The 14,745-nt window shown below is 38.5% G+C and overlaps 1 protein-coding gene across 1 annotated transcript; it reads left to right on the plus strand.

Moving 5' to 3' along the window:
- Positions 1-226: 226 nt before the first annotated feature.
- On the plus strand, positions 227-11,773 carry cnn3a (calponin 3, acidic a). The gene is made up of 7 exons (XM_058765843.1): positions 227-460; positions 8,796-8,917; positions 9,355-9,421; positions 9,755-9,892; positions 10,113-10,229; positions 10,551-10,697; positions 10,781-11,773. The coding sequence occupies exons 1-7, from the start codon at positions 404-406 to the stop codon at positions 11,120-11,122; spliced, it is 990 nt and encodes a 329-aa protein (XP_058621826.1). The 5' UTR covers positions 227-403; the 3' UTR covers positions 11,123-11,773.
- The last annotated feature ends 2,972 nt before the right edge of the window (positions 11,774-14,745 follow it).

Genomic DNA, 14,745 nt, shown 5'->3' on the forward strand with positions numbered 1-14,745 from the left:
GAAGAAGACAAAGAGAGCATTATTCCACCATATAACTGTAGAGATAAGCCACAGCTTTCCAGTAAACTGAAACTCGATCAATAGTTTTGCCGGGTGATCTATTACTTTCGCTAGTGACGCCCAGTAGAGCCAGAGAAACAATGGATGGTTTAATATGCAGAATCGATGCTTCTGATTGGCTCTAGCGGCGCATCAGTCATCTAGCCCCACCCCAAATTCTCGATAGAGGATAGAAGTTTTTGCGCGAGTCGCTGTTGTGTAAACTCACTGAGCGCGGATTATTCATGCACGCGGAGCACCGAATGATCTGCACTGTGATTTTACTGCAGCTTTAGGACTTTACTTCACTCATTCCCCGTTGGTCAGTACCGTGATTTTAAGAGAAAACGCAAAAAAGTGAATCATGACGCAGTTTAACAAGGGACCAGCCTACGGATTATCTGCGGAGGTTAAAAACAAGGTAAACTGAACTTTATTTCTTTGTTTTAAATATTCTTGTATGTATGTTGATAGATTTTTAGTATGCATTTTTAGATGATCCGTTTTGGTATGCATTATAGACGCATAGTTAGTGAATATTACTGTGCTAAAGTAGTTTATTTTTCATTATAGTCTACAAGTGTTAGTTTGGCAATTCTATAGTTTAGTTTAAATATCTTTAAAAATTTTTTTTTTTTAAATCTGTTTTACCTATGTGTTATTGATTATGTAAGACTTTCAAACTTTAATAGTTACACGAGTCTTTATTGGAGGTTGAATCCAAGTGAATTTGAATTAAAAAGCACATTAATTATAAAAAATAAGATAATAATAATAACAAAATATAAAAGTAATTCATGATTTAGATGATGTCTCTTGTTTGGTATTGATTTGATTAAATGGAAATTTACTCTAACTGCAAGTTAGCCTCCCCAGAAAAGTTTCTGATTTCGTTAGAGTAATCATGTGAACAAAAGAAAATGGAAAATTTTCCTCAAATTGATTGTCCGGAGTTTAGAGATGATCTCCCATGTTTTTAATATGACTGTCATATAGGCTCAAATATATAGGAATAAATATGTTAAGTTAAAAAAATACTTATAAGGAGCAGGAGGGTCATTTTAGGGAAACATTATGAAGCATGTCTAATCTTTAATATCTTAGTAGTGATAAGTATTAGTGATTAGTAAATCATGCCTCAAAATGAGCAGACAGGATGTTGCATGCAATAACATAAGTAAAGCCAATGAATCAACTTAAAGAAAGACCTCCCACACACACACACACACACACACATACAAATGTTTTAAGCATGACATCATTAGTGCTGAAGAGCTATTTTTGACTTAAGTAATCTTAGGTAAATTAAACTGTTTTTCACACCTGTCTTTCATCTAACCCCTTCGGAAGTAAGGATTTCATCTTGGAATTTTAAGCATTCCTAAAATGTGACGACAGCGCCGGAACAGCTGTGATGTGTATAATCCTGTTTCATTCAGAAGAGTTCAACTACTGGCTTTGATCTGTCAAAGTGTGTATCGCAATAATGGCCTATTTAGTGCAATGAATGAATGCTGCTTTTTTAGCCAGATGCTTTACAAGATGTGTTTCACCCTGAAATATAAATTGTGAATACTTACTCATTTACTCACGTTGTTCCAAACCCGTGTGACTTTGTATTAGTAACACAAAGGGAGAAATACTGGTTGCTCTTTGAAGTTGCAAAGAAGCTGGAGCTTTTGACTTAAAAAGGATGCAAAACACCAGTCATTATTCTCTGATCATATTCTCCCCCAGTGAGCTGTAAACTGCAGTGCCAGGATCATTAAAGGGATAGTTCACCCAAAAATTAAAATTGGCTGTTTATATGCTTACCCCCAAGGGCATTCAAGATGTAGGTGACTTTGTTTCTTCAGTAGAACACAAACGAAGATTTTTAACTCACACCGTTGCAGTCTGTCAGTCATATAATGGCAGTCAATGGGACTCGTGGCTTTGAGAAAAAAAAAACATACACAGACAAAACCAAATTAAACCCTGCGGCTCGTGATGATACATTGAGGTCTAAAGACACGAAACGATCGGCCTGTGCAAGAAACTGAACAGTATTTATATCGGGTTTTTACCTCTGATCCAACACACTGTCCAAGTGTCCTGAGCACGTTCACATCAGCCGGCGCGTGACGCACCTTCTTCTTCTTGCTTTACAGCGGATCGCATACTTATAAGTGCATTACCGCCACCTATCTCTCAAATGACCCATTGACACTCTGTCTACAATGGTCCAGAGATAGGTGGCGGTAATGCACTTATAAGTCTGCGATTCGCCGTAAAGCAAGAAGAAGAAGGTGCGTCACGCGCCGGCTGATGTGAACGTGCTCAGGACACTTGGACAGTGTGTTGGATCAGAGGTAAAAAAAAACGATATAAATACTGTTCAGTTTCTTGCACAGGCCGATCGTTTCATGTCTTTAGACCTCAATGTATCATCACGAGCCGCAGGGTTTAATTTGGTTTTGTCTGTGTATGTTTTTTTTTCTCTCAAAGCCGCGAGTCCCATTGACTGCCATTATATGACTGACAGACTGCAACGGTGTGAGTTAAAAATCTTCGTTTGTGTAAGCAGATAAACATCAAATTTTCATTTTTGGGTGAATTATCCCTTTAAGATAGTGATTTGAATCAAGAATCAAATTTGGTTTTGTTAAACTTGATGCACTGATTCATCTCATAAGAACGATACATTCATCACTATGTCTCTCATGAACTATGTATGATATTTTCATGATGCTTTCTTGTTTTGTTTTGGAGCTTGACATTTTCAGTCTTCATGCACTTTCATGTGATTGAAAGTTATTTAAATTATTATTTCAAGGTTCAAATTAACTTTTTTCCATAGCAGAAAGAACGTCGTACAGGTTTCGAAAGACATAAGTAAGTCACGAGTAAGTGATGACGGAATTTAAATTTTTTTGGGTTACTTATGCTTTTTCAATGAAAAGCATGTGGCTAAAAATACAACATTGATCCTGAGTACTTGCTAGTGGAAAGTAGTTCTAGGGACTAGTTCCATTACACCATTTCCTCTCTTAATCCATGACTTATTTTCCATTTTACCCGGCTGGACACTGAAAGGCTGCAGGAAAAGTGTTTTCTTGTTTGCATGCTTACAGTTTGAGGTCAGCAAGTTTTGAAGATGTTTCTTATGCTCATCAGTAATGTATTTATTTGATCCAAACTACAGTAAAAACAACAATATGTAAAATTTTCTAAATTGAAATAACTGTTTTGAATATATTTTAAAATCTACTTTTTCCTGTGATGCCAACAGTACACACACATACAGTATATTATGTACACAATAACTTTTATTTTGGATGCAATTAATTGCGATTAATCATTGCCCAGATCTAATTTATTTATGGAAACTTTCTTCTTTAATGAATTGAAACGTCAAAAGAAAAACATTTATTTGAAAGAGAAATCTTGTAGTGTGTGCATATCTTTTGTCTAATATAAATAGAAAATATAGAGCCTCATAACTTTTTTTTATACTGTGCAGGGATATTAATGATTGAATAAATAATAAAATTTTATAAGCAAAGATAATATGCTATTCATACAAGAAATCAGTATTAACCTTTGAAAACGTTCTTAACCGTGTTCGCTTCAGACCTTTTATAGGTCATGCGCTTTCCGAGGACTTGTTTGTCTCGTTCCTTGAGTTTCATCAGCACTATTGCTCTGCTGAAAGCCGAGAGCTGTTTTCTGCCTTTGTTTTCCTGCAAGCTGAACTTTGGAAATGTGGGACTGGGAAGTCAAAGCTCTTACAGTGAGATTTAGAAACCTCAGTACATCAGCCTGTAAAATATCAATGAATCACCTTGTCAAATAGAGTTATTCCTTAAAATAAAACAAATGACATAATGGGAAAGGATGTTTTCCCAATCAAATTAATGACCCTCTCTGGTTATGTACCACCAGACACAAGAGGTCGTTCATTACGGGCTTGTTGCCAAAGCATCATCCTCTGCTCAAGTCCAGCACAGTGAAGATATTGTTCAGGCTGGTTTATTTTTACACATGGAAGAGATGTCAATTAGCAACCTATTTTTATCATGACCATTCGTGTTGCATTATATTAATCATATCAGTTGTTTTTGCCATGTTGTTTTCCCCAGACAGTGGGTAGACGGACAAGCTTTTGCAAGCCATTGGATTTACATTGGTAGCTCTGTTTTGTAGTTAAATACATTCTCTTGTTTGTTGCTTCCACAAATTCTCCATTGTCAGAACTTTGAATATGGAGTTACATATGCAGGAGTTCCCCCTGAAATGTTTGGATGTGGTTCAATAGACACCTTGATTCTCTCAGGCCTGGGAAAAGCGTTTTCAGACTGTAATAAATTCATATTATTCTTGGCTCTCACGCTCATCTCATCCTGCATCCATCTTAGTGTGCATGTCTGTGTTGCAGTCTTGGAAATACACCAATACTGGGCCCACATCGTGTCCTGAGGTCAGAACAAGGAGGTCACGGTGGTTCTTGGGTAAAACCGGACCAGGTTAACCTTAGGGCTTTGATCCGTCGCTCTCTAATGCCAAATTCTATGTTGATCCTCGGCGTAAAAACGCTTTTACTGCCATACTGTGACTGCTGATGGGCAGGCGGCCCAGTGAGGGGCTGTTACATTCCCTGCAATGTGCTGGTCAGCAATATTTTCCAGGTTTGGTTAAGGCTCTGTGAAGTGTGGCCACGGTTGTTAACCCCGTGTTGCCATTTTAGGAGGAACAGGAAAGCGTGTTTTCCTGAGGCTATTGTTTGGGGTCTATTGTTCAGCAGGATTTTATAACAGTGTAAACATAGACTGGGCTTATTTAAACACTTATTTAAAAAGATTATCGACGTTTATTGAAGGTTTGAAAGCCTTTTATCCAAAAGTTGCCTGTAAGCTGAATCTTTTGCACTCCTATGTATTTAAAAGCTTTGTGAAAAAATGCGTCATTCTGTCATTGTCATGTTGAGTGGTGATTAAGTCAACAATCATCATTTTTATTATTTTTTTATACTTTGGTGGAAAACTTATCAGAACTCCCTAGCTATTTCCTAGCAACCAATGCTGAAAAATTCTGGTTCCAAAAATTACACACATTTTCTTCACAAAATCAAGTTTGGATGGGCTCTTTTGACTTAGACACCTAGTAACCACTCAGAACTCCATAGCAACTACCTAGCAACCAATCAAAACCCCTTACAATCACCTAGCAATGCCCTAAAATTGTGGTTCCAAATATTACACACACTTTTTTTTCAGTAAAATGGATGGGCTTTTTGACTAAAGCAAGTAAGTAGCCACCTAGCAACCACTCAGAACACCATAGCAACCCCCTAGCAATAACTTAGAATTGTGATTCTAAATATTACACACATTTTCTTAATAAAATCTTAAAAATGTAGTGATGATGGGCTTGTTTGACTGAAGCTAACAAGTAGCCACATAGCAACCGCACAGAACACCCTAGTAACGCCCTAGCAACCAATCAGAACACCCTAGAATCACATTGCAATCACTAGAACAAACTAGCTTTTATCTAGCAATGTGGTTGCTAATATTACACACACTTTCGAAATGTAAACATCTAGTTACTGTTTTTCAGGACAAATGTGTGTCACTTTGTGACTTAAACAGTTCCTTTTCAGGTCTGAAAAACAAGTTGATTTCACAGGTATAGTAGAGAAAATCTTTCTTCATTGCTGGGTATTTCCAGAGCACATGGTTAAATATTGCCTAATACTGGCTGGACTAGTTGCTTGCATGCGATTAAACAGGCACGCTTGATTTCAGCACAATACTCCGTATTAGTCTGAGAAAATAAAGTCAGAGAAAATAAAGTCAGAACATTTGTTCGTTTAACAAGTTTGTTTTTGCAAAATTGGCTATTATGATGCCACAGTAAGTTATGCACGCTTCTGAATAATTCTTTGTTTTGCTAATAGAGAATTGATGCTTATTTTTTAAACAAATAGGATTTTGTTGGAGGATTGTAGATTTGTTTGCTTGTTGCTAAACTTTGTGTTTCTGTGTTTGTGTTTTTTAGCCTAAACCCAAGGTGAAAAGGTCGTCCCTCCCCTCCTCCGTTGTCACCACTGTTTTATCGATCTCTCGGGGAATGTTTGTTGAATTGATTGCATCGCGTTGCGAGTCCTTTCACTCCCTGACCTTTTTTTAGTCCGATGTTTGCTCGCTTTTTGTGCTGTCATCAGTAAGCTCTCAGAATTATGAGTGGGGGAGGAGAGCTAGAGGTCGGTCTCTAGCGGGATCGGCCCACAACCTTCCAGAATGTTCTTCTTCTGCAATTGCCTCTAACATCTCCATCAAGGGTCACTTTTCCACATTTTTCTCTCTTTTTTTTCTACCACTGGCTGGTTTCCCAGTGGACTGGAAGGAAAGACAAGACAGACACATGGTTCTCCAATCTTTGCTCAGTTTCTCCGTGGCGTTCTTCTGTTCTTTCCCCTCCTTTTGTCAGTCTTGATTTTTTTCCGATTCATGTCTAATATAAATCACCCCATTCAATGGCTCATTATATCAGAGATATAACCTTCTTTGTCTCCCACTACGTCTGAAATCATCCAGTGCTCTTTTGAACTATTCGGAACATGCCAAAAGTCATACAGTTCTTCAAAGATGAGAGACTGTGTACGGTTTAGCTTTTTGTCTGTCATTATAAGAGAAAAGTCATCTAGGCTGACCTCAAATTGCACAAGGGAACTGCCACAACACCCCACATGCCATTTTTTCCTAGTGGTCTCACATTCTGACTGCGGGGCTGCCGTGTGGGAGGATGTCTGATTGATCTTCAGCTTGCTGAGAGGCCTTCTATGGAAGTCTCTGAGGCCCCATATCTTCAAATCCCTTAGGAAGAATAAAAATAGGCACAAATGAGACAATTGTATAAAGTAATATGTTGGTAATAGATTTGCCAAGATACCAAATTGATTTTAGTATGATCTCAGTACAGTTTGAAACATCTTTCATATATGCTGTGATTCTAAATTAGTATCATATTCATATATCATAGCATTTAAATGGTATTTTAAGGAATACCATAGTATTTACCCTACGGAGCTATTTTTTTTTTTTTTACTTAATTTGAACATTAAAAATGACTTGTTGATATTAATGTTATTTAGTTGAATAATAATTGAGTTCAGTAATATTTTTTGAAAGAAATTAATACTTTTATTCAGCAAGGATGCATTAAATTGACCAAAAGTGACAGAAAAGACATTTTCATAAAAAATTATATTTCACATAAATGCTGTTCTTTTGAACTCTTTATAGATCATTCAACACTGATGATAACAGTAAATGTTTCTTGAGCAGCAAATCAGCATATTTTAAGGATTTCTGAAGCATCATGTGAAAATTGCTTTGCCATCATAGGAATAAATTACATGTTAAAATATATTAACACAGAAAACAAGTACAAAATGAGTACAAATTTAAATCGTACTTTATTAGATGTAATATTTCACAGTATTACTGTTGCAGCCTTAGTGTGCTAATATGAATGCTAATATTTCCCTCCACTTCTGACAAGGAAAATCAGGTATTGCAATTAACCTAGAAACTGAAACATAAGCTAAACACTAAGAGGACTCAAAGGGTTAGGACTGCGTTTGTGCTGTAAATAAGGTTTGCGGTAGCAGACAGAAGGCCATGAGGAAAGCTGTTATCATGTTTTGGCGGGAAAGAGAAACCTCTTCTGTCCTGAACACCTCCTGCTGAGAATATCTTATCTGCCCTTTTCCCCTGTAGGTCCTTTTGTCCCTTTCTCTCGTGATCTGTATGATAGCTGCATTTAGCTTTGTCTTTGTACAGTCTGACCCTGAATGCTGAACTCGAAATGGAGCCTCTGTGATAGAAGCCATTTCCTGGAACTTGTATTATTAGCTACTTTCAATGGGTTTAAACTCACTGTGTTTAAATTGAAGTATTTAATATCCTGTAAAAAATATGTAAAGGGTTACACTTGAAGCTCAAGTAATAGTTAGCACTCATGAAGTAAACAGAACATCTGTATTAATGAGAAGTGCTCGCTAAGGCATGTTGGACTTTTACTATTACTAATACTTGAATAACCTAACTTTGATGCCTCAAATTACTTTTCTAAGATTTACTTCATCACCTACTGCACAATAAACAGACTAAATATTTATTGAAGGAGCAAATGAAACCATCTCGCATTTCTTTCAGGCATTTTGTAAAGATCTGCTGTTAGTCATAGTTGTCTGTTCTGAGCACATTATTCAATGTCAGCTGGTCAGCGGTGCTATTTACAGTCAGAAAAGTCCTGAGAAAGAGCGAAACAGCCAGAATAAATTCACGCTGTGACTCTTTGCGGGAATTTTATGCTCTGTTGTTGGCACAGTCGCACGTCGGTGTTGCATCACATGCTTTGAACGCCATTCTATTCACAAAGGAGAAAGCCAAACAAAGCCAGAAAAGAGTTTTTATGAGCAATCCAATTTAATTTGGCTGCATTTGATGATTTTCCATTAGCTCTAATGCAACTTTTAAAAGTCAAACTGTTGTTTTGGTGTGTTTTGAAGTCAAACACATTCTGTGTGAGGATTAGCAAAGTGTATTGACATTACAATAGTTTAGATAAGCATGTATGCTGACACATTACAGTAGAATCTAAAGGAAGATTGTCCAGAAAACATAACTATGATCCTGCAGAGCCGGTTTGACTCATAGATGACTGATGTGTGTTGGCTGACTCACTGATTGGGTTATTTCTTCTCACAGATCGCACAGAAATATGACCTACAGAAGGAGGAGGAGCTTCGTTTCTGGATCGAGGAGGTGACCGGAATGCCGATCGGAGACAACTTTCAGAAAGGGCTCAAGGATGGCGTCATACTGTGCGAGTAAGTTGGTAAACATAAACACAATTTGGCCATGTGGGCAATGTTTCCCTGCTGAAAACAAAAACAGTTTTAACCAGCCTAAGCTAGTTTGCTGACCTTAGATTTTCTCCCAGGCTGGTCTGTTGCTTGGTTTTGGGAACATTTCAGCTGGTCAGACTGGGAGACCACTTGTCTGACCAGCTAAACCAGCTAACCACTATTCATGGCACTATTAAGGCTTGTTTGAGCATCCTGGCCAGACATAATGACACTGACTCAACCAATGGTATACATTTGGGTGACCAGTGGCAGAAAACCTGCATGAAAACAATCATTATTTTGGCAATTCCATTGGGTGATGCTAGTAGAATCGAAATTGCATGCACCTTATTGTGCCCATAGAAGATGCTTGCAAAAAGAAATGAATTGAAATCATTCATTGTTTTTATTCCTTTCAGATTGATAAACAAGCTTCAGCCTGGATCAATAAAGAAAATAAACCATTCACAGTTAAACTGGCATAAGGTAAATATCTCAGTGGCTGCCAAGGTCTTTGCTTTCATCCAGATTAGCCCGTTTGAAAAGTAAGAAGCACTTTTCTTTCAAAGTGAATACAAATTAGCATACAGATCACATTGTTGGCAAATACTAGGACAGGCAGAAGCTGCTAACAACTGCAGATACATCTTTAGTATATAAAAGCTCTAGTATCAGAACTCTTTACATGCTGTAAGAATAAATGGACCCATTCATGCACTCTTTGACTCATCAACCAAAACTAACTCTTTTTATCTGAAAATGAGGTACCCAATTATGTTATGGAGAAACATACCCTTACTGTTGCCATTGTATCCTCAGCTAGAGAACCTTGGGAATTTCATCAAAGCCATTCTAGCCTATGGGCTGAAGCCCAATGACATCTTTGAAGCCAATGACCTCTTCGAAAATGGGAACATGACGCAAGTCCAGACCACACTTCTCGCTCTGGCCAGTATGGTACGTCTGCAAGTCCTTCAATTCTGCTCAACCTGAGTCTTGCATTGAAAATTTTGTAAAGGCCTTATTCATAAAAAGTAAAAAGTGATTTAAAGAAATATTAAAAAATAAAGAATTTCCTTGAGTAAATATTGGCATCTGGTTGATAGGTTTAATTAAAAAAAACTAAACAAATTAACATATTATTGACAGCTATAAAATGTATTTCATTTTTCAACAGGCAAAGACCAAAGGCATGGAAACAAACTTTGACATTGGTGTGAAATATGCAGACAAGCAGCAGAGACAGTTTGATGAAGAGAAGATGAAGGCTGGCCAGTGTGTCATCGGACTTCAGGTTATAGACACTATTCCTGGAACTTCCTGAATGTTTTTGCATGAATCGGTTTGAATGAATCATTCCGATCATTAATCATTGAGAATTGGTCAATGAGCTGATCCTGACTCAAGGATCATTCATTGTGAGGTTTGAACCTACAACATTTCGGTTACAAGTCCAGATTAAAAACAGCAGACATCAGTGCAGACATACTTCTGGGAATGGTTTCTAAAAATAAAGGCTGATTGCAGGGCCAGATTGACTGGAGAAAATTCAAGGTAGATCACCTCCAGGGGTGTTTTTAACCCACTTTTGAAGTGTTTCTGACTTTTGTTTCAGATGGGAACCAACAAATGTGCAAGCCAGGCTGGTATGACCGCCTACGGGACCAGGAGACACCTTTACGACCCCAAGACACAGACAGAGAAGCCCTATGACCAGACCACCATCAGTCTGCAAATGGGCACCAACAAAGGAGCTAGCCAGGTACACCCAAACACAGACATGTATCAACAATTTATCAGACAAAAATGATCAAAAAGACACACTTACCTTGTGTTTGTCTCCAGGCTGGCATGTCTGCCCCAGGAACCAGGAGGGACATCTATGACCAGAAGGCAGCTCTGCAACCATTGGACAACTCCACCATCTCATTGCAAATGGGAACCAATAAGGTAGCTTCTCAGAAGGGCATGAGCGTGTACGGCTTGGGACGGCAAGTTTACGACCCCAAGTATTGCGCCACCCCTACAGAGCCCATGATTCATGCCAATGGCAGCCAAGGCACGGGGACGAATGGCTCAGAAATCAGTGATAGTGACTATCAGGCAGAATATCAAGAGGAAGAGTACCAGGGTGAATACCACGATGAGTACAGAGGGCACTATAACGACCAGGGCATCGACTACTAGAGAATGCTGCTGCGCTGTTAGTCAAAGCAGTATTAACACGATGTATATCAACAGAGCAAGTCTTTTGCTATGCCTTTTTCTTCTCACAGTTACCCCTTCCCTCCCAGCGCATGTGTTTGGGTAAACAATCGTGAGTGGTGATATCTCAAATCTGCCATCTTAAGAATGGTGAAATTGATCTTTTATAATTTGTTTTATAAAATGTTTTTTATGAAGTATGGAGAACTTTAAAGAGAAGTTTCTAGTTTTGCAGTACGATTCTTTGTATTACACCCTACGCCTTGTGTTATGAGTTTATTTTGGCCTTGCATCTCGGAGCGAAATGTTATCGCTAGTTTGAAAGCTCATCCGCTATTGAAATCCTGCTCTGCACCAACTGCTATGGACTGAAAGCCTTCCCGAAGACATTCCTTCCTAAGTCATTCCATTTGAAGTCATTCCGTTTAGAATTCCAAATGCCTGGTAATGTACAAGCTTACAAATGTTAGCATTTTAAAGATTAGCTGACTGGAACGACCAAAAAAATTCCGCTATTGCTTAGTTCTTTGTGCCATAATATCGGAAAATCCCATTGTATTTATTGCCCTGCTTTTCATTATAAATCCTCTGTCATGTGGTTCTTTTACGAATAAATTCTATGTTATAAATAAAGTATTGAATGTCTACTATTATTTTGACCATTCTTGTCTTTAAATTTAAATATAGCCACTCGGTTATCTATAAATTTGAACTGATTTCAGTTTTATTAGGATTGAATAACACATTTTCTCCTTTTTCCTTGTAGTCAGACTGGTTCTCTGCTGTTGTCCTAGTGAGGTGTGGTTTCTGCAATGGCCCTGATTTTGTTGTTTGGTTTTTTGCTCTTGTATCTTTTATGAGGGTGAATTGAAGTGGCACAGGGCCTCAGATGTGCACTGACTCTGCCCAGCGCAGCCATAAATCTTGTGTTTTTGAGGCTACCCTCAGAGGCGCTTGGAAGCTGCTCCTTGTGTCGATAGCCCAGAGTTTCTGGAAACAGTTATATAACCACAAAAAGCAGCGAAAACCAGAATCTAAAGTAGAGCAATTCAATGTTCATGCACCAGTTCGTCGAACTACTGCATTTTGTGCATGTGTATATGTATGGGTTTTTAAATGGGTTACTGAAAAGCACTTGTTTGTGTCCTGGGAAATGAAAAAAAAAAAAATCATGCTCTGCATCTTTTCATCCTAAACCTTCAATTAAGTCGATGAAATAAACTTGATGACATTACAGTTCAGCTGACGTCTATGGAGGGATTTGGAACGAGTTGCACACCACTGAATTGAATTACGCTTCCCATGCCATGACCTTTCTGCATTCTTATTGGACGCAGTGTCAACCGAAACGCGACGGAATGGTAAAAGTGTGATGGGGCTCGTGATGGAACATTCCAGAAGTATTGGACCAGTTTAAGTTGGGTTGAGGCTGCGGACTCGAATCGAGAGCAGAAGTGGATTTATACGTGCAGCAAATAACATGTTAGAGTTGCATATTGCATTCTGGGTCATTCCGAGATATGTAATGTAATACCACATGGCAAAACATTATTCTGTTTCCATAGTGATTTGAAGCCCAATAATATGTAAGAATTCTCTTCAATGTGTAGTCATTCCAGTGGTTGCAGTCGTAAATGAAGAAGCGAGAGTCTACTAATTTAAGTAACGTGTTAGTGCTAAATCTGGGTGTCAGTGAACTCGGTTGAACTGCTATTGTGTAAGTAAGTGGGTCCACATATGAGGGGAGGACCACATAACACTATATCCATGCGTACAGGACAGTAACCAAACAGCCAATCGGTTTCATGAGAAAGCAATGGCATTCACTCAAGTGCTGCCCCCTGCCCCTCCCGACTATGTTACTCCGGGATAATCAGCGCTTTGTGCTGGCTGCGGAATCCGGCACAAAAACGCAAGACTCAATTAGAGAGAAGGTCCGAAAAAGACTGTTACCGCAGCAACCACAGAAACCCTTTAAAGGCAGACGGGAACTCAACCGGTGTTGCAGCTTTTGTATGCTGCGTCACACTGCTAACTGTGCCACCCTGGTGCCAGTTTAGGGGCCCGGGGCCAAAACCATGTGGAGTCTATGCCAGAGCTTCAGAGAGGGTCATGAGGGTAGTTAGTGGTGTTAGCTAAGGCAAGCATCACTATTATTACTGCTCATAGAAACCCGTAACTAAGTATTTAACTTCAGCATGTAATTCCTCCTGCACTGTTTGTGCTATGGACATATATTATGCATCAAATCATGCAGAATGTTGTCAAAAGGTGTACAAATACTTTTCTTCACTAGCAGATGTTAAAATAAACAAAAAAGACCACAAATTTACACTAAAGGAGGGACCCGAACCAACCTGGCAAACTTCCAGAACTACCAAAAAATATTCCGAACATTTTAGAAATGGCACAGCAACACACCTTTTAATGCTTAATCCTGTTCAGTAATTTACAGAAGTGACAACCACATTATAAGAACAAGCCCATAATAAACAAATCCAAATATGTACCTTTAAAATAAGACAAACATTAAAATATCGGTGACCTTCACATACCTTTTTATTAGCTTCAGAAACTAGATTCATTATGAGCCGAGACCAAAGACGCTTAAATAAGTGCTTATAATATGTGGACATGGCAACCCGTCAAGAAAAAGCAAAACTTCCAAACATTAACAAAACACCACGGTGATTTACTTAACATCACGGAATATAACGAGTCTTTGGTCAAAAATAGCGGATTCTGCATGTGTCAGTTGAGGGGATTGCGGTTGTCACATTTGAAACTTCACATTAGCCTATGTACGTGGCCAAAAACATTCAGAACAATTTAGCAACCACAAAGCAATGCACTACAACCATTTAAGACCCCTTAGCAATGCCCTGACAACTGCAGAACTAAAACCTACTCAAAACGCAAGCATTATCAGCAAGTGTTGCAATTTGTGATTATAGAGGCCACCAAAAGTGATTGAGCTTTGCTGAAGCTTATGCTTCACAGAGATAAAAGTAGCTCCCAAAAAAGAAATAGGCTATAATAAAGGTGGTCAGCTGTTTAAAGGCAGGTTGTGGACCTAAAACAATAAAGAATAAAAGATGTGTGGAAACAGCCTGGAGTTCATTAGCAGATCTGCCCGGTTCCTCAGGCTGAGCCTCGCTGCAACTGGCCTGGAATGAACAGAGGGGGGAGAGGATGAAGAACAAAGATATACTGATCCACAGACAAACACGCTCCGAGGAATTGTGACTGCTGATCACCATGAATTCATTCCTCGCTGTTGAGAAAACAGGCCTGGTGAAAGATCAGTGAGAATATGTGGGTGAAGATTGTTTGTTTGTGATTCTCCAGCCCAATATGAAACATGTTCAAGCCAAAAAAGCTGAACAAAGCAGCCTGTTTTCCCAAAATCTGGCTGTGTTTGCTTTATAGGAATGCATTATATCCATAGGATTGCCTCAGTTTTCTTTTAACCAAAGCATTTCATCAATTTAAATGTATATTTCACATTATTACGATCATTATTGTAGGTGAAAGATTGAGAAGTGGGCTTTAATGAGAACCACAGATGGTTTATAGCTGCTCTCCCAGTTTAAATTTCGCTGGAT

Source organism: Onychostoma macrolepis, chromosome 24, assembly GCF_012432095.1.
Source record: "Onychostoma macrolepis isolate SWU-2019 chromosome 24, ASM1243209v1, whole genome shotgun sequence".
Classification (NCBI taxonomy): domain Eukaryota; kingdom Metazoa; phylum Chordata; class Actinopteri; order Cypriniformes; family Cyprinidae; genus Onychostoma; species Onychostoma macrolepis.

Coding starts and splice junctions, on each gene's coding strand:
- cnn3a (XM_058765843.1), top strand. CDS start 404: ATGACGCAGTTTAACAAGGGACCAGCCTACGGATTATCTGCGGAGGTT. Junction 8,918..9,354: donor GATGGCGTCATACTGTGCGA/GTAAGTTGGTAA, acceptor TATTCCTTTCAG/ATTGATAAACAAGCTTCAGC. Junction 9,893..10,112: donor TTCTCGCTCTGGCCAGTATG/GTACGTCTGCAA, acceptor ATTTTTCAACAG/GCAAAGACCAAAGGCATGGA.